The 21,026-nt window shown below is 44.6% G+C and overlaps 1 protein-coding gene across 1 annotated transcript in view; it reads left to right on the top strand.

Annotated features, from left to right (window-relative positions):
- The window catches only part of dscaml1 (Down syndrome cell adhesion molecule like 1), a 781,005-nt gene that overhangs the window by 459,525 nt on the left and 300,454 nt on the right, over positions 1 to 21,026 (top strand). Inside the window, exons 6-8 of the mRNA XM_072283885.1 lie at positions 8,435 to 8,710; positions 11,508 to 11,804; positions 16,467 to 16,739. Coding sequence (XP_072139986.1) covers positions 8,435 to 8,710; positions 11,508 to 11,804; positions 16,467 to 16,739 — 846 coding nt within the window. The remainder of the gene's footprint in view (positions 1 to 8,434; positions 8,711 to 11,507; positions 11,805 to 16,466; positions 16,740 to 21,026) is intronic.

Here is a 21,026-nt window from a genome sequence, read left to right as displayed (position 1 = left end):
CTTTTTTTTGTGTTCATCCATCATCGACGTCGATGAGGACCTCTACACCATTATGATGGTGTCGAGACTAGCGCATGACTTGGATTTAAGTGGGGGAGAATTGCGCAGCATCAGCCTCACCCTCTCTTCCCGATTCCCATCTGGATCCAGTGGCAAGACAGAGTCGAGACGGCTGGAGATGGAACTAGGCGCAGTGGATGACCAGGACGTCTTTTGTGTCTTGTCCTGCTCTACACGTTCCACGACGCTTGCAGAGACTGCCTTCTTGACCGTTGGACCTTCCATTGGTCTGGTCCGCTCAATCCGCCAGTCTGTCTTCACATGCTGGGATAGACAACTCCCTATCGCACCGAGGGTTTGAGACCCGTCGGCTACCCTCACCTGGTTTAGCCGGCTTGTTGAAGCCGTTGCCCGGGGTGTGGCCGCTGTCACATGCAAACAGCTACGGGGAGCCACAGGTGAGAGCTGAGTGCCAGGTGGGGACCAAAGGTGGACAAACCGCCCTGAAAAGGACGTGACATGTTCCCCCACCAGAGGTGCTACCCCTCCCTGACACCCTATATGCCCCCCACTGAGGCCAAATGGCAGTTCTCTGACACCTCCTCTTACATACCCCTGGAACAGGACTCCATCAGGAAACATCAAACCATTGTCTCCCGTACCATCACTGCCTTTATCAACTCCGGAGACCTTCCATCCTCAGCCACAAAACTCATAATTCCCACACCCCACACTGCTCGGTTTTACCTCCTCCCCAAGATCCACAAGCCTGACTGTCCCAGTAGACCCATAGTTTCTGCCTGCTCCTGTCCCACCAAATTTGTATCTGCCTACCTGGACTCCATTTTGTCACCCATAGTTCAGTCCCTCCCCACCTACATCCAGGATACATCCCATACCCTCCACCTCTTCAATAACTTCCAGTTCCCTGGTCCCAACCACTTCATTTTCTCTATGGATGTCCAATCTTTATACACCTCCATTCCCCATCAAGAAGACCTCAAAGCCCTCTGCTACTTTCTGGACAATAGACCTCACCAGTTCCCCACCACCACCACCCTCCTCCGGTTGGCGGAACTGGTACTCACACTTAATAACTTCCCTTTTGGCTCTTCCCACTTTCTTCAGACCAAGGGTGTAGCTATGGGCACTTGCATGGGCCTCAGCTATGCCTACCTCTTCGTTGGTTATGTGGGACAGTCTATGCTCCAAACCTATACTGGTACTGATCCCCAACTTTTCCTTTGCTACAGTGATGACTACATTGGTGCTGCTTCCTGCACCCATGCTGAGCTCATCAATTTCATCGACTTTACTTCAAACTTCTACCCAGCCCTCAAATTCACTTGGTCCATCTCGGACACTTCTCTCCCCTTTCTCGATTTCTCGGTCTCCACCTCTGGAGACAGACTGCCCACTGACATCTTCTATAAGCCCACTGACTCTCATAACTACCTCGACTATACCTCTTCCCACCCTTCCACATGCAAAAATGCTATTCCCTATTCCCAGTTCCTCCGTCACTGCCGCATCTGCTCCCAGGATGAGGCTTTCTGTTCCAGGACATCTCAAATGTCCTCTTTCTTTAAGGATCGTGGTTTCCCTTTTGCCATCATCAATGATGCTCTCACCCGCATCTCCTCCATTTCCCGCACTTCAGCCCTCACCCCATCCTCCCATCACCACAACAGAGACAGAGTTCCCCTTGTCCTCACCTACCACCCCATTGGCCTCCGGATCCAGCACATTATCCTCCGCAACTTCCGCCACCTTCAACAGGATCCCACCACTAAGCACATCTTTCCCTCTCCACCCCTCTCCGCTTTCCGCAGGGATCGTTCCCCCTGCGACTCCCTGGTCCACACGTCCCTCCCCACGGATCTCCCACCCAGCACTTATCCTTGTAAGCGTAAGTGCTACACCTGTCCCTACACCTCCTCTCTCACCACCATTCAGGGCCCCAAACAGTCCTTCCAGGTGAGGCAATACTTCCCTTGTGAGTCTGTTGAGGTCACCTATTGCATCCGGTGCTCCCGGTGTGGCCTCCTCTACATTGGTGAAACCCAACGTAGACTGGGGGACCGCTTTGTCAAGCACCTCCGCTTTGTCCGCCACAACAGACCGGATCTCCCGGTTGCCACCCACTTCAACTCTGTTTCACGTTCCCATCGGATATGTCCGTGCATGGCCTCTCCTACTGCCATGATGAGGCTAAACTCAGGTTGGAGGAGCAACACCTCATATACTGTCTAGGTAGTCTCCAGCCTCTTGGTCGGAATATTGAATTCTCCAACTTCCGGTAATTCCCTCCCCCTCCCTTCCCCCATCCCTATTTCACTCTGCCCCCTCCCCCAGCTGCCTATCACCTCCCTCATGGTTCCGCCTCCTTCTACTACCCATTGTGTTTTCCCCTATTCCTTCTTCATCTTTCCTGCCTGTCCCCCTCCCTGCTTCCCCTCCCCCACCCCTTTATCTTTCCCCTTACTGGTCTTTCACCTGGAACCTACCAGCCCTCTCCTTCCCACCCTCCCCCCACCTTCTTTATAGGGCCTCTGCCCCTTCCCTCTTCAGTCCTGACAAAGGGCTCCGGCCCGAAACGTTGACTGGTCGTTTCCACGGATGCTGCCCGACCTGCAGAGTTCCTCCAGCGTGTTGTGAGTGTTGCCTTGACCCCAGCATCTGCAGAGTATTTTGTGTGTACAGTTCAGCTCACTTCTTGTTCTATCTAGCACTGTGTCATTCATTATCTGAGGCCACCCCGATCAAAATTGGCCAAGACAGCAACAAAGGAAAAGGAGCGACCAGAAACACATCATAAAGTGAACTAGAGACCAATCTGCAAACTGCATCGATTAAACTTTGTCCATCCTCTGATAGCATCAAGTGAGAGAAAGAGCAACAATTGAAACACAGGGACCTTCCTCCAGGAGCAGCGAGTGAGCAGGAGAAAGAGACAGTCATACGCAGACACCTTCCTCCAGGAGCAGCAAGTGAGAGGCCGATAGACAGTGCTTTCTGTTCTCACCTTGATGATTTCACCTTCCTGGACACTTTAATTGATGATAAAGTGGTGGTTGGCACAAGCCCATGAAAGATGGAGAAGAGGAGCCTCACAAAATACTTCATTCCAAGCCTCACAAAATACCCTCAGAGATAGAAAAGCGCCAGATTGCTCAATCAGCTCAGGAGCACACAACCGAAATGTAGATCACAGGCTCCAACAGTAGCAGAAACACATTTGAAGTCAACAGAAGAAGGGAAAGAAGTAGTTTTGTGAATCGTCTAGAGGATATCGTCCTTGGTTGCGTTGTTCGCTGATGCCATCCTCTTCCAGCAGAGGAATCTGATTAACCAACAAATTTATTGGCTAGGGGAGGGGAGTTTGCCCTCCCACCCCTCTACTTATTACCTCTGTCATTACACTGTACTGTAAACACTTTAAACCACATTTTATAATGTTGTTTACATTGTAAATACATGCTGATATTTACACACATTTTATCCTATATCCATACTTTAAGCTAACTTTGTTTATATCAATCTTTATTCTTTATAATTGTTGAATGTTGTTTTTTGTTGCATGTCACACCCTGACCAACACACCACAGCAAATTCCTAATACATGTTAATGTCTGCAGCAGATAAAGTTGATCCTCGGTCCTTTGATATCGGAAATGCAACCTCATTAACAAATTATAGTAATTGTCCCCTCAGACCAGTTTACTTGGACGCTCCAGGTTTGGTGTTACATCAGTAAGGGAACTTGTATGTTTGGATGGGATTTCATTCACACACTGCTTTACTCCTCTTCTCCATCTTTCAGGGGTTAAGAGGTCAATCTCCCACCTTTACTCTGCTGATCCACCAGGAGAGTTGGGAAAACCAGTCAGTGGAGCAGAGTGCAATGCGAGACAGATAAGATAAATTTTTTAAAAAATCTTGCTTAATATTTCATGCTGACAAACATGCCCAACTGCTCAGATGTCAGTCTAGGGCACCAGCATCACAGTGAGTAGTCTTGAGCAAACAGATAATCATAAGGCAAGGCTTCAAAATCAGGTGATGCTCTGTGCAACTGCAGTGTGATCCCTTCACATGGAAAACCCACTGCACTGCCTTCTGGACACATGAGAAAGTGGACCTTGCACCCTGGCACCATGGTTACAACTGGGCTGGCATAATAATGGAAGAGATTAATATTGTACTAACTATTTCATATGGGGTATCATAATAGCAAATTAAAGTTGTGAATTGGTATCCGAAACCCATAATGGAACGGTTAATGTATGAGGAGCGTTTGATGGTGCTGGGCCTGTACTCACTGGAGTTTAGAAGAATGGGGGTGAATCTCAAAAACCTATTGAATATTGAAAGACCAAGATAGAGCGGACATGGAGAAGATGTTTCCTATAGCGGGGGAGTCTAAGACCAGAGGGAACAGCCTTGGAATAGGACGTTCCTTTAGAGCAGAGATGTGGTGGAATTTATTTAGCCAGAAGTTGGTGAATCTGTGGAATTCATTGCCACAGATGGCTGTGGAGGCCAAGTCATTGCGTATATTTAAAGTGGTGGTTGACAGGCTCTTGATTAGTCAGGGTATCAAAGGTTACATGGAGAAGGCATGAGAATGGGTTTGAGAGGGATAATAAATCAGCTGTGATCAAATGATATTATAGCACCAGCGAGCCTGTTCAATTCCCACCAACGAGTTTGTACATTCTCCTCATGACCACGTGGGTCATAACCAGAGATGTACAGGTTAGAGTTAGTAAGTTGTAGGTTTGCTATGTTGGCACCAGGAGTGTGGCAACACTTGTGCGCTGCCCCAGCACACCCTCAGATTGTGTTGGTCATTAACGCAAACAACACATTTTACTATATGTTTTGATGCGACAAATAAAGCTAACCTTTATATTTTCAATGGAGACACAAGAGACTGCTAATACTGAAATCTGGAGCAACAATCTTCAGCAGATTCTTTATTGCTCCATTATGGACTACAGTGACCTGGAAGTTAAATTAATGCCGCACTATCCAATGGTCTTGGTTTCTAATCCAGAGCCACACACTCAAATCCCATTACAACAGCTAGGTTGTAATTTCAGTTGAATTAATTAAAAAGAAATCGTTGGTATTAGTGCTGGATTGCCTTAAAGACTCCTCAGGTTCCCTAATACCCTCTTGGGAAAGAGATCAGTCTATTTGAGGTTCTGAATCAATAGGCTGGCCCTGTGAAGTAACCTTGTAATCTGTTCAGTTCAAAGTGTAATCGGGGGAGGTAGAGAGGATAGGAATGGAAAATAATTACTACTCTTTCATACCTACAACCCCCAGGTGAATAGAAGGAATTGGTCATCAGCTGCTCACCTCACATGTCTGAAAGAATTACATTCAAAGGATGGGTTGATATTTTGGTCATTTGTATGGGATGGGTGTCCACCAATTCATGTGGATATTGGTACAGTGTGCAGTTTTATCTTGGTTGCCCATTGTCAATGGTACTCAGGCTGATGCTGAAAGGCAAGTACTTGGATCTCTTTTGTTGAGACTCAGATAAGGTATTGTTATCTACTATCGCTGTGTGTCCAGGAGTCATCTGAGATTGATGCTGTGATCTCAACCTTCTGCCACAAGCTGTTCATTGACACTGACTCTATAATGGAACATAACCTAGAACATAAACATTCATTGACTGCCTGATAGTAATGCATTTCTATTTGAGATGAATTGAATGGAGACAGTTTTGTGATATACCAAAACAGTCCCTTTGTGCCAAATGACCTCCTGTATGTTCCCTAGGACTTTTTTCCACTATGTTTTATAGTTCATCCAGGCTGAAATTAATTTATCTATTCAGAGAAATTGATAGCTCATTTGGATGCTTGAAATTTATTACCTATACTCGCTATTACAGAGCTACTCCAAGTCAGAAAATACAGTCTTACACCTTTTATTATCTCTTTCTCTTTGGCCTTCTCTTTCAAAGACATATCACTACCATGGACCCTCTTCCAGCAGCAGGCCAGAAGCTTTCTGATTTGTCACAGGACAAGTAGCTAACGTGCCATGTCCTCATTAGCCTAACTTCATCTGGGATTATTGATTGCAAGCTTGTGTCAGAAAATCATGGAGTGCTCTTTTCCTTTTCCAAAGATGGTCTATTCAGCAACTACAAAATCACATTAGTATGATATCACAATACTTAACTATTTACAGTTTCAGTTCATAACATGGTCAACTCTATCCAAAACACACTTGAGCCCTTGTGGCACCCACTGATCCTGGAAATCCCCCATTGTATCTGTGGATGCCGTGCATTCCTTCTCCGGGAAGATGTGGGCATGGATGTAGCTGCAAAAGAGCGGCAGGCAATAGGCTCAGGCTGCTCACCAACTAGAGTTGTGAATGGCCTACTTGGCCATGTCCCAGGTACAAACTGACCAAGAGATCCCCTGACTAACCCACCTCTTTCCTCACCGGGTGACCGAAGTGTGGGATTGAAGTGCAGCCAGAATTTGGGAGCAGCCCCTTCAGGTACTCACATAGAGGCTGTAACTTCTCACACTCCATATATACATGATATGCTATCTCCTCCCAGCAGCAGAAATGAAAGGTAAACCAAGAATCTGTGACACAGTACTGCTCTCTGCAATGCTTTCCACCATAGGTCCCAGTACAAAGGGGGAGGACTGTCACATAAAGAGACCTCCAGTGGACCTCCCTCATTGCAATATGGCTCTTGTGCCATGGCATAACCAGACAGGAGACAAGAGCAAGAAGGTGTTCATTGTGCAGGAACATGATTGCAAAATGGAACAGTGGCTCATGTTGTGCAGGACTGACTCCTGGGAAATATTTTGGGCCTTGGGTCCAATGAGTAGTTCCAGCTGAGCAAGGGTTAGTACAGTCAGGAAAACTCCACTTTCATGAGCCTCTTCAACGTCCACTGCATGGACCACTCAGCAGCATGGTAGCGTAGTGGTTAGCACAATGCTTTATGGTAAAGACAAATCGGGTTCAATTCCTACCGTAGTCAACTGTCCAAACTCTGATGCTGACAGAGTCAGCTGTTTATTCCCCTTCATAGATGCTGCCTGACTTGCGAAGTTCCTCCAGCATTTTGTATGTATTGCTCATAAATGTTTAGTATTAAAAGAAGCTCGTTATCTATAATTATCATCCCTTTTAAATCCAAGAGTTCTTATTTTGATCTGATTCTTTTCGTTCGTAGTGCCAAACAACTTTTTCCAAGGAGATATTTGAGGGGTAAGGAATGGGTCGGAAATATTTCTCTTTATTAGCTGCTAAGCTGGAAGATCTCATGGACACTTGTTGAAAAATGTTCATTATTTTTACTCTTATTTTATTTTTACACATTAAGTTGCCATAACCGATAATTCAGTATCCTAAAACATGTATAACTCAGTATCCTAAATCCATGGTGAAAATGGATTCAACAGTAAAACCCTCTTAGTGGTGACTGCAAGTACTTTCTTGACCCAGTCAAGGGTCCCATCCCCCTCTGAGTTGGGATCAGGTCTACTCCAGGACCTAAATGTAGAATCTGGACTGATGCTTCAGTGCCTGAGTATGCACCATCTTCCAAATAAGACATTAAGTTACCTACATATCCAGGTTGATCTAAAAAATTTCTATGCATTTATTTTAGGAGCAGTTCTCCCCAATGTCTTGGCCAGCATCCCTCTCACCACAATGAACAGTGACAAAAGATTTACTGTGATTCATCCCATTTGTCAATTGTGACAGCTTGATATGTTCACGCAGCAGGCCAGGCAGCATTTCTAGGAAGAGGTACAGTCGATGTTTCGGGCCGAGCCCCTTCGTCAGGACTAACGAAGGGTCTTGGCCTGAAACATCGACTGTACCTCTTCCTAGAGATGCTGCCTGGCCTGCTGCGTTCACCAGCAACTTTTATGTGTGTTGCTTGAAATTCCAGCATTTGCAGATTTCCTCGTGATTGTGACGATATGTTCACATTGGCTGCACTAATTACCTGCCTTTACTTGCAAAACTTCGAGGATAAGAGAAGATGCAGTAAAATCCATCCATTGCCAGATATTGGGCTTGCATCATACAGACCTTCTGAACATGGTCAGAATGTGGAATGAGCTGCCAGCGGAAGTGGTAGATGCAAATTCAATTTCAACATTTACGAGAGCTTTGGGTAGGTAAATTGATAGGAGGGTATGGAGGGCTAAAGTATATGAGACTAGGCAGAATAAGAGTTTGGCATGGACTTGTTGGGCCAAAGGGCCTGTTTCTGTGCTGTAGTGTTCTATGACTCTATGGCATTCAGTCTACACTTTCAAAGATGATCAATGTGGGGGATTCATGCTGAACCTATCTATTTGCATTTTACTGTCTCCTCTCACTGTGGCAATTTTCTCCTCTTCTTTCCATGTCACCTTTGCAGATCCACTGAGAGTAACCGTGACTCCAAAAAAGCTGAAAACTGGCATCGGCAGCACAGTCATCCTCTCGTGCAGTGTGATGGGCTCCCCTGAGTATGTCATCAGGTGGTACCGGGACACTGAGCTTGTTGTTCCTGACAGTTACATTTCCATCCGAGGAATCAACAATGAGACCCTCCTTATCACATCTGCGCAGAAGAGTCACTCAGGGGCCTACCAGTGCTTTGCCTCCAGGAAATCCCAGACTGCACAGGACTTTTCCATAATTGTCTTGGAAGGTGAGTGCCACCAATTTCAATCAACTTCCCATTTCCATTCCAACGTGTCGGTTCATGACCTCCTCAACTGTCACAATGAGGCCTCACTCAGGTTAGAGGAGCAACACCTCATATCCAACTGATGGCATGAACATCAATTTTTCTAATTTCTGGTAGTTTTTCCCCCATTCTGGCTCCCCTCTCAACCCTTCTCCTCCCCTGCCTAACACCTCTCTTGTGTCTTTCTTCCTTTCCTTTCTTCCATGGTCCACTGTCCTCTTCTATCAGACTCCTTTTTGTTCAGCCTTTTATCTTTTCCGCCTATCACCTCCCAGCTTCTTGCTCTTATTTCATACCCACTTCGCCACCTTTCCCTCACCTGGTCTCACCTATCACAGGCCATCTTTGTATTTCTTCCCCTCCCTCCACCTTCTTATTCTGCTTTCTGCCCCTTTACTTTCTAGTCCATTTGAAGGACTGTTTATTCATCTTCGTACAGTAGATTGCTGTCTGACTTACTGAGTTCCTCCAGCAATTTCAACAGGTTTCAATAGGTACATTTAATGCATTTAATGTCCGAGAAATGTATACAATATACATCCGGTAATTCTTTTTCTTCACAACCATCCACAAACAACAGAGGAGTGTCACAAAGAATGAATGACAGTTAAATGTTAGAACTCCAAAGCCCCCCACAGCTCCCCTCCCACACATAAGCAGCAGCAAAGCAACAACCCCCCTCCCCCACCAGCAAAAAAGCACCAGCACCCCCAGCAAGCACTCAAGTGTGTAGCAAAGCATCAGTAAAGACACAGACTTGCAGTACCCCAAAGACTACTCGTTCACCCGGTAATTCGACATACCACTGGCTCTGTCTCTCTCCCTAATAAGGGAAAAAGAGTTGTCCCCATTTCACAGCAAGTGGGGAGACATAACAAAACACCTCGCTGATTTATGGTGTTAAAGGTCTGTTGCGTCGCTTTTTCCGAGCTCTGTGCGCAAAGAACTTGGGTCTCTGGATACACAGCCAGCTCACTGCTTTCGATGTTCCGTCTCCCTCGACGCACCAGGCGGTGGCACGGACCCTGAGTCCACCCACCTTCAGAGTCATGAAAATCCAGCACCCTGAAGGTGCGTTAGTCTTCCAGGCCACGTCCTTGGCATATCAAAAAGCAGCCAGTTGTGAGACCGTGAGAGCAGGTCCCATTCCCGCAAAGAACTGAAGTCAGCGTGAAACTCCAGGTCAGGGTCTTCAAAAGAACCCTGAAAAGGAAAAAAAAGAGACATTAAAGGTAGAAATAGCGCTGTTTCCGAAGATGCAAGCAAAAGAGTCGCCGTTTTGGGTGTATTATTCAAGATTCTGCTTGCCTCTTTTGCTATGCAGTCGTTGATGATGTCGCTGGGATCTTAATGTTATTTTACCAAAAGAGAGTGAACAAGGGGCTGAAGCTAGTGGAGTTTGGATGGGTGGTGTGACAGAGGCTGTGGAAAACAGGTGGAGAACAGGGCATCATGAAGAACAAGAGGATGAATTCACTTCACTCTTTAGTGGCCCCAGGAGGAGGAGTTTTGGATTTCTCCTCCACTTCCCAGATGTCACGCTCACACCATCTTTCTGTCACCTTAACAGTGACAGAGTTCCTCTTGTCCTTACCTTCCATCCCATGAGCCTCTGCATCCAACACATCATCCTCCACAACTTCTGCCACCTCCAAAGGGATCCCACCACTATACATATGTTTACCTCCTCCCCCCTCTGCTTTCCACAGGGATCACTCCCTCTGTGATTCCCTTGTCCATTCATCCTTCCCTACTAATCTCCCTTCCAGTACTTATCCCTGCAAGCAGCCTAAGTGCTACACTTGCCCATACACCTCCTTCCTCTCCTGTATTCAGGGCCCTAAACAGTCCTTCCTGGTGAGCCAATACTTCACTTGTGAATCTACTGAGGTCGTCCATTACGTATGGGGCTCCCAATGTGGCCTCCTCTACATTGATGAGAATCATCGTAAACTGGGGGACCGCTTCATTGAGCACCTCCGCTCCATCCACCAAAAACAGAACTTCCTGTTGGCCAAACACTTTAATTCCAATTTCCATTCTGACATGTCAGTCTACGACCTCCTCTTGTGTCCTGATAGTCTCTAACTTGATGGCATGAATATCATTTTCTCCTTTGAATAAATTATCCCCCTCCCCTCCTCTTCTGTTCCCCACCCTGGCCTCTTACCTTTTCTCAACTGCCTATCACCTTCTCCTTCCCTTTCACCTATGGTCCGCTCTCCTCTCTTATCAGATTCCATTCTCCAGCCCTTTATCTTTCCCACCCACCTGGCTTCACCTATCACCTCCTTCCCCTCTTTCCCCTCCCCCCTCCTTTTTATTCATGTATCTTCCCCCTTCATTTCCAGTCCTGAAGAAAAGTCCAAAAAATTGACTGTTTGTTCATTTCCATAGATGCTCGCTTACCTGCTGATTTCCTCCAGCATTTTGAGTTTCTTGCTTTGGATTTTTAGCATCAACAGAGTTTCTTGTATTTGGATTGGCTCTTTGTTTTATTAACCATATCCCACTAGGGATATGTTAAAGTGTCTCCTTCCCAGGACTTTATGTTGTGAAATAAATTTTGATTTCTCTTAATCATGATGAACGTAAATTAAGTTTTTGTTTATTTCCATTGAGAAGCTTGGTGTTGGTGACTGGACATTGAATATATTCCATTAAAACAGATTGCTACCTTGGTAGTGAGGTGGGCAGATTCACTCATGATCCCTGAATTAATTCTTTCTCTACTAACTCTCTCTCTTACCATTCCCAGATGGTACGCCTCGGATTATCTCATCCTTCAGCGAGAAGGTGGTCAATCCGGGTGAGCAGTTTTCTCTGATGTGTGCGGCGAAGGGTGCCCCTCCTCCCACCCTATCCTGGACATTAGACGATGAGTTGATCCTCAGAGACAGTGGGCACCGGACCAACCAGTACACCATGACAGATGGCACCACCGTCAGCCATATGAACATCACGAGCCCACAGATCAAAGATGGAGGGGTTTACCGCTGTACCGCGAGGAACCTGGTCGGCAGCGCCGAGTACCAAGCGCGAATAAACGTAAGAGGTGCCTGTCTACTTTTCAATATCAGATAGGAATAACTTCTTTTGTTAAGTCCATTGTGTTAACCTTATGTTTTATTCCAATGCACATTTACAGCCTTGTCCTCACCAAGCTGGATCCTTTTTGCAAAAGTCATATTCCCATCATTAATAGTTGCATATTATCTCCCTCTTTCTTTCTGAGCTCTGCCATTCTTTCCACCTTGCCCTTTCTATGCAAGCCCTCTGTACCAACCAACACACTGAACCATGCACACTGGTATCTGATCATGCACCTATCAGAGACAGACAACTGTGTGGGTTTTGTTCCCTTGAGTGGTACGCTCTGCAGATGCATTGCACCTTTGATGACACAGAAAGAGCCCATTTGGTTTGGGTAGATTCATGCTACCCAAATGGTATACTAGGATCATGATCAGAGACCAGTGTCCCTTGTTAAGAGGTAGTTGCATGTTGGGGTACCTTGGGGCAAGGGGTGAATAATGTGGAGGCTTACAAAGAAATGGGGGAGAATAATAATGACAGGAATATATTTGGATGTGAAAAACTGAGCTACGGGGGAGCTCAACAGGTCAGGCAGCATCTATTGGAGAGAAATTGAACACCCTTCCCTTTCATCCAATGATCTAAAATTATGTCCTCTCATATTAGCCAATTCCACCCTGGGAAAAAGTCCTTGCCTGTCCATTCAATCTCTACCTCTTGTCTGCCAAGTCACCTCTATTAAGACCATAAGACATTGGAGCAGAATTAGGCTATTCTGCCCATCTGGTCTGACCTGTCATTCTGTCATGGCTTATTTATTATCCCTGTCAACCCCAGTCTCCTCCTTTCTCCCCATGACCTCTGATGTACTTACTAATCAAGAACCTAGCAACCTCCGCTTTCAAGAGTGGAGATAGTGACAGATGCTGGGAGACAACAAAGGGCTGCTGATTGTGGAATCTGAGAAGAAAAGAAATTGAAGAGGGGAAGGGAGAAGGAAGGGATGCTGGGCAGATGGAACGGTGGGTGGTGGGTGTGGGTGATGGGCAGATGGAGTAGATGTAGTGTGTATAAGATGTCTGTAATCATTGTCGTGTTAGCAATGACACAGATCCCATTCTTTGGACGGATATAATCCAAGGCCAGACATAGTCTATTCCACTTCTCTGACATTCTGCATCACATCTCCATTTATGCCTAAACTGTAGAGTCAGATTTCCATCACTTTAACAATAACAAGCTTCAGTCCTCCTCCACCTTGAGTACAGTTAGAAGCAAAAACAGGGCCCAGTATCTGACACAGCAGGACTCTGTTTGAAATCTGCATTGCTAAAATTAGTCTGTATTATTTACCTTGAATTACTAGACCTTTATGTTCTTGTGAAAATCTTTCTTAAGTTGGAGCAGCAAATATTTGACTGACCTGAGAAATTGCTCCTGCTCATGGTCTCTATTCACCCTCGTTACTTTACCCATGGAACAGTGGGAACCCACAGCTTGTTACTATGAACACAGGCATACCTCCAAAGATGCTACTTAGGCTCCAAAAAGAATGGTTTTAAGAATGAATCCGGACTTGAGTATTATTCTGCAGTTGCAATTATGATATTGCATTCACCACAAGCATTTATGGAACAGAAATTATCACTGACATGTCGTTAAATTTGATGTTTTACTACAGTACAGCACCTATGAATCTATGACTCTACGAAAACCAATGGCTTGTTTTCCTCCAATTTCATTCTGTTGTCCATCAGCTTCAGTTGTTGGCTTACTGGAGCAAGTTAAAATCTGAATCTTTTGCTGCCAAGGACTTCACTGACCATCCCCTTATCCCGTTCCTGCCAAGAAGGAAATTATCCCCCACTCTCCCCCGTGGTTAGGAAGTGTGGTGCTTTGCGCTACTCCCTCAGTCATGTAAATCCTGTGTCATTAGGGCCAGGCCTAGAACAAACTCCTTTGTTTGCGATCAGCCCCAGTGAACAAGACAATGAGACAAGTGTCAGTAAGCCTCGAAGCTTTGCAGAACACTCATGAACTGCGGCTGAAAGCAGATATTTTAATGACATCTATCACAGGCCCATGGGAGCACCCACAATATAGCATTCTCTCTGAGATTTAATCAGTAAAATAAGTCATTTCTGAAGGTTTTGTGTTTTTTCCCCAATCCTCCTAGGAATTCTTACAGAGAGAGTCTGAGTTATCTTGTAGTATGGCAGGTGCTGGAGAAACGGAGAAAAACTTTCAATGTTCTGCGTTAGCTTAAGTTGTTTTTTTTTCTAATCACATTTGACAAATCAAAGGAAAAAACATGCAGTGTGAGCTTTTATTTTTTGTATGTCGCCTACATTTCACGCCTGGCTCCCCCCTTCTCAGCCTTCGCCACAGTTTATTGCGCACAATTATACCAGAGACTTTTTAACAAGCAATGCATTTAAAGAGACTGCAGCCTATATTTGTGCCGTAAAAGGACTTTTAGTTTAAATGTCTTTTTGCAAATTGTATTTTTCTCCCATGACTACAGGACTGAAATGTGTGATTACTTCAAGGATGTTTGGGGATCACTATCTAGGATGCTTCAAGGGTAATTGCATTCTTGAGAGTTGCAAGTTAATCCCTCGTCTAATTAATACCTCCAACCTGCCAGCTGAGATAAAACGACGGCAGAACTTTCCCTGCAGGGTTTTGATGAGTTTTTTAGAGAAACAGATGAAAAAAGCAGCAGTAGGTACCTGTGGGCTGGGAGGGACCAAAGCTTCTCCACCTATTGAGGTAGCTCCCAATGTTAACAGAGGCAGGGAGTCACATCACTCTGATCCTAAACCTCTCTGACTAACTGGGATGATATTCTCTGCAACACACATAAAAGTTGCTGGTGACTAGTCCTGACAAAGGGTCTCGGCCCAAAACGTTGACTGTACCTCTTCCTAGAGATGCTGCCTGGCCTGCTGCGATCACCAGCAACTTTTATGTGTGTTACTTGAAATTCCAGCATCTGCAGATTTCCTCGTGATTGCGTTGATATTCTCTGCCTTCCTCACCTATTGTTTGTTTTGCATTTGAGAACAATTAGGAATGGCACGGTAGCATAGCGATTAGTATAACACTATTACAATGTCACTGACCAGGGTTCAATTCCTGCTGCTGTCTGTAAAGGGTTTGTATGTTCTCCCTGCAACTGCAAGGATTTCCTCCAGGTAATTCAGTTCCCTCACACAAGGAAGTATGGGTTAGTAACTTGACTCTAATTGGCTGACGTGGGGTTGTTGGGTCTGAGGGACCTGCTACTGTGCTGCTAAAATAAACGCAAGCTATCAGGGCAGCACAGTAGCGTAGCAGTTAGTGTAACACAATTATCACACCAGCAACCTGGGTTCAATTTTGGCCGCTGTCTATAAGGAACCTGTAGATTCTCCCAATGACCGCATGGGTTTTCTCCCATGTTCCAAAGACATACCGGTTAGTAGATTAATTGGTCACGTGGGTGTGATTGGGCTGTGGGGGCTCGTTGGACAGGAAGGGCCTGTGACTGTGCTCTATCTCTAAATTTAAACAGACATTGCTTATCTGGTCCGAGTAAGAGTGGCAACTTGGATAGTCTGCTTTAGACTGGGCACCAGTGAAGGGACTGCCATTGTTTATTGTATCTGGAGGTGAGCTAAGTGTGAACATGGGGAGGAGGCTAGTATATTGTCCCAGTGCCGTTGAATAGGGTTTCTCTGCCTGTGGTTCTCAGGTGGCATAACTTGGATGGAACTTAAAATTCAAAATCAGCCATGTGCCTTCTTCACCAGCCTTGTATACCAATGTGCCCCTGTTCAGCAATGCTACCCATTCAACATATTTGGTTTGCTCTGATTTAACTTCCCAAAATGCATCTCTTCACACTTGTTTGAGCTAATTCCATATGCCATTTTCTTCCAATATCATCTGCATATTCATTAATCATGCCATCTGCCTTCTCATCCAAATCATTAGTGTATATGATTAAACTACAAAGGAGCCAGCATATCTTCCTGTGGAACACCACTGGTCTCAGGCCTCCAATATGAAATCATGCACTATCACCCTCTGCTCCTGGGATTCCCGTCAGGAACACATCATTCACTACCCAGTGTCAACAGGAAACTCACTTTCCACTTAATGCCCCTGCTTGTGTCTGGAAAGGCTGTGATTGGATACTGTGCAGAAAGAGCATGAGATGACTCAATTCCCAGGCAGTCCCCTGTGAGAACTCCCAAATGCTCCATCACCCCTTCCTACAATGCATGATAACCCTGAATTTGCTAGTGGACTGTACACAGATTCAAATTCTATCATCACTTGAACTGGAATTGGAATTGTTTATTATTGTCACATATACCAAGGTATAGTGAAATATATACTGTTCATACAGATCAACTCATCACACAGTACATTGAAATAGTACAAGGTAAAACAATAACAATGCAGAATAGAGTGTAGCTCTTACAATGCAGAGTAGGTAGACAATAAGGTGCATGATCATTACAAAATGGTTTAACAAATGTATCATTTGCAGATTTTATTTACTGAAGTATGTGGCAGTTGTTTTGATGCCCAAGGGTAAATGATTTAGATTTCACATATAGAAATCACTTGACTACAAACCGACATAGTGTGATAAATATCACTGTTTTAATGCTGCAATCCTTTTTCACAGGTTCTCCGAGTATACGCTCCATGAAAAACATCACGGCCATTGCTGGGAGAGATACCTTCATTAACTGCCGGGTTATTGGATATCCCTACTACTCCATCAAGTGGTACAAAGACTCGATATTGCTTCCTGACAATCACAGGCAGGCCGTGTTTGAGAATGGTACCTTGAAGCTCGTTGATGTGCAGAAGGGGATGGATGAAGGGGAGTACGTGTGCAGTGTGCTGGTGCAGCAGCAGCATTCTATCAGCCAGAGGGTCCACGTCGCTGTTAAAGGTACAGTGAATGAGCAAGGGGCAGTCATCGTTGAACATGCCTGATGTACTGAAGGCATCACAATGTAACATCTGAGACACAAGAGATTCTGCAGATGCTGAAAGTCTTGAGTAACAGGCAAAAAAATGCGAGAGTAGCACAGCAGGTAGCGTCTGTAAAGGGAAGTAAACAGTCAATGTTTCATCAGGTCAAGAAAGGAAGGGGTCAGAAGCCAAAATCTTCCACATATCACCTCTTATACTTTATCATTTAAACCTTCCGTTCTTTGCAAATTTGAAATGTAACAGATTGCATTGAGCAACGCAAAATTCCCACTGCCTCCTAATTATTTTTATTCAGTTGAGGAATCTGGAGAAACAACCAGATCCCGTAAGTTAGGACAGATAGAATGTACCTACTATTGGCTTGTAGGTATAATAGCATAGCTGGTAGTGAAATTGCTTTACAGCTTAGGGTGATTGAGTTCTCGGCATACTTTCTTGTCCGATAGATGTTACACACTGAGCAACACACACAAAATACTGAGGAAACTCAGCAGCTCAGACCTACAGAAGGAAATGAACAATTGATGTTTCTGGCTGAGACCCAGGTGACACCATTCATCAGAACTGGAAAGGTGGGGACAAAAGCCAGTATAAGAAAGTGGGGGAGGGGAAGGAGGCAGGTCTCAGGTGAAACCCGGCAAGGGAGAGGGGAGGTGATTTGAGTAGCTTAGAAGTGATATGTACCTACTGAAAAGACCTAGAAAGCCTAACCCTCCCATCCACTTTCCTGCCCTGCTCTACTTCATTGATCCTCGCCTACCCCACTGCCTTTCCCCTAAACCCTGCCCCTCCCTTTGCCCAAGATCAGGTAAATCAGGATGGTGATGAGGATGAGCTGAAAACAAGTTTATATGGTCAATGGGTTTTATAAAACCAGCAGTTTGTTGGAGTAATATAATGATCTTTGCAGACTTGTGCATTTGATACTTTGACAGATTGTCTTTGAGTGGAACCTATAAATCTCTGCACCACAGTTCCAATCAGGGATTGAATATTATTGTCATCTCTTGTTGGCACTGAATATTATTCTCAACTCTGGGGAATGCATGCCTTTGAGCTGAAGAGTAAGTTTGTGCCAGGATTCTGTCAGCCTTTGACAAGAATGATGCCGTGTCTGAGGTGATCTGCAGTGTCCGGCCATCACAGCACTCCCTGCAGCGAGCTTTGGCACTGCCACACCAATCATCCCATCAGTTGTTGCCAGGTGCCAGCCTGGCATTCAATGTATTCACAGTCAACAAATTTTCCCCTGCATCAGCAACGGAGATGTCTTTCCATTAAATTCAGAATATTCATCAGTGGAACATAGCATGGGATGTAAATGTAGGTGTATAAAAACATCGTAATGGAGGATTAGAGGAAGGTGTGGAAGTGGAGCAGGGCAACAGGGAAATTCAGATGAGTAATTGAGGTGTCAGTGGAGATGTATAGAGGAAATATTGTAGAGATGTAGAGATGAACTAAACAAAAAATGGAGGCCTATGGAAAGGAAGCAAGATACTGATCTAGGAGTCAGTTAAAAGGTTGGCATAACATCATGGGCCACAGGGCCTGTATTCTGCTGTACTCTTCTATGTTCTATTGAGCGAAGGTGTTCAAGTAATCGCCCATCTAGTCTGAATCAAGGTAGTGGCTGGTGCACTTCCTACTTCTGTACCATGTGAATCTTCAGGGAACAGGAAACAAGGGGCATGTTCTCATCACTACCCTTGGGCATGCTATGTTGGTGTCTGAATGTGTGGTGACATTTGCAGGCTGCCTCCAGCACATCCCTGGACATATTGGTTGTTGAGACAAGTAACACATTTCACTATATAGTTTGATGTACATGTGATTTTGGCTACTCTGGCTGATGTTTCGTCCAAAGTAATGTAGTAGTTAGTCACTCACCATGGACAGCTCCAAATATACTGAGAAACAAGGTTTGCAAATACATGTCCTCCTTTGAAATCCACAATATGCTTAAGGAAATTTCCTTAAGCATATTGTGGATTTCAAAGGAGATATTGAATCCTAAATAGGTTTTGCATTGGATTTTTAATAGAATGGAGGAGTCAGAAGATTAACCATTTTCAACATCCCCTATAAAAATTTTATTAATATTCCATTTATACTTTCCATTCTTTGCAAATTTGAAATGAAACAGATTGCATTGAGCAACACAAAATTCCTACTGCCTCCTAATTATTTTTATTCAGTTGAGGAATCTGGAGAAACAATCAGATCCTATACATTAGGACAGATAGAATGTTGAATTCCCTGATGCCTCAGACTCAGACAGATTAATGAGGTGAGGAGCTTGTTTATGGAACCCAGATCTGTGATTCAACAGCCAGCTATATGGAGCTGGTGGGTCTCAACCCAGTTACTAGAAGGAGGTTAACTCCTGGTCTTGCCACTCCTGTTTTACTGATGAGAAAATAGAGCAGGTTTCCAACTCCAGATGAGTGTCTGTCAACTCACTGAGTCAGTAACTACAGGAATCCATGGAAAGCTCACTTGGGCTAAGAAATGACAGAATGGAGAAAGAATGAAAGACTTTGTTCCTTTACCTGATTGCATTTCCAATGCACTCTACACCCTCATTCCTATGTCACGGGATGGCACATTAGCATAGCAGTTAGCGCGGTGGGTTTCCTCTAGTTGCTCCGACTTCCTCCCACAGTTCAGTGATGCACGGGGTAGGGTTAATGAGTTCTAGGCATGCTATGTTGGTGCCAGAAGCATGGCGACACTTGCAGGCTGCCCCCAGTAGTGAGAAGAGGGCATTGCCTGAATGGTGGGTGTCCTTGATGATAGGTACCATCTTTCTTCAGGCACCACCTGTCAGTGGTGGGGAGGGCTGCACCTATGATGGACTAGGGTGTGTCCACTGCATATACCTGTGCATTGTAACAGCCATCATGCAACCAGACCACTTGTCCATCAAGGTCCCAGATGACCCTTTGCCCCCTTTCCACTCTTATCTACCAGTTTGAGAAATGGATGTGTTTCGAGCTGATTGGTGAGGAAAAGAATCAAAAACAGGAAAGACTGATTCCCCTTCCCAGAAAAACTTAAGCATACTGCAATACTTCTGGGTCCCCCTTTCTTTAATGGTGAACAACAAGTCAAATGAAGTCTGTGTGGTTGGTGAAAGGTTAATTAAATTTTCTAAGCTTCAGAGGAAATCCTCGTGTCTTTTTTTTAATAAATGCATTATGCCAGTCAAAGAGAAAGGGCAAAAATAATGTGAGGAGGAATGCAATTTAACTGTAACATAAAATCTAGGTACTTCTTACATGCAAAACAAGGTTTCACAATGTCGACAACATATTAAAGCATGTAACTTGTGCAGGGCTGATCTCCTCCAATGTTACTGCAGTGCCTTTGAATGTTTTGCTGGCTGTTTGAAAAAATAAGAAGCATCATTTTTAAGTGCTCAAGAGAACATCTAAAATGCATCTTGCTCACATTAATTATTCAGGGCTATGCAGGGAGCTATGTGTTCAGACGAAGCCATTGCGTTTCCAAGCTTTGCCATGATTAAATTCTGATTATACTACACAAGAATGTGGCTCGTGCCCCGGAGGATTTGACTGCTCAAACGTGGAGGTGTAATACTTTAATTCATTGGATAGGCACGAATACCCCACAAAAGCTTCAGACATTAAAAACCAGCACCCTACAAACAAATCTGTTTGCATCTGCTCTGACAACTTGGATCTTGTGACTGAGTAGAACTTGGCAGGTCCTGCAGTTTATTAAAGATTTTCTTGAAAGCAGCCACAGAATTTGTTAAAGGGATTCTGGTCTCAAACACAACTGCATTGCCCACTATTTATGTGAAGATCACATCCACGGTTTGGCTTTTTCAAAGCTGTGGACCCCAGGACGACATGTGGAATTCTAGAACCCCAAAAAACTGTACATTTCCATAGTTTGACAGCCCTGGTGGACGTATTCAAAGACATACAACAACAAGTTAATAGGTGCAAAAGATGGATGTTATTTCAGTTCTTTGGGAAATAGTTATAATGGTGTTGAAAGTATCTGAAAGGAAAATAAAGGGTTCTGGAATACATGGCAAGTCAGGCAGCATTAGAGGAGAATGAAACTGAGGTAACGTAACAAACTAATTATTTTACATCCGAATTGGCCTGCCTTAACAATAATGGAAAGGCTGGCAACCTGAAAGTATCAAATTCAGTTTTTTTTAGTCCAAGAGCTGCAAAGTGCCTTTATGAAAAAAAATGTGACTACG

Source organism: Mobula birostris, chromosome 20, assembly GCF_030028105.1.
Source record: "Mobula birostris isolate sMobBir1 chromosome 20, sMobBir1.hap1, whole genome shotgun sequence".
In the NCBI taxonomy this organism is placed as follows: domain Eukaryota; kingdom Metazoa; phylum Chordata; class Chondrichthyes; order Myliobatiformes; family Myliobatidae; genus Mobula; species Mobula birostris.
This window is presented reverse-complemented; position numbering and strand designations above follow the sequence as displayed.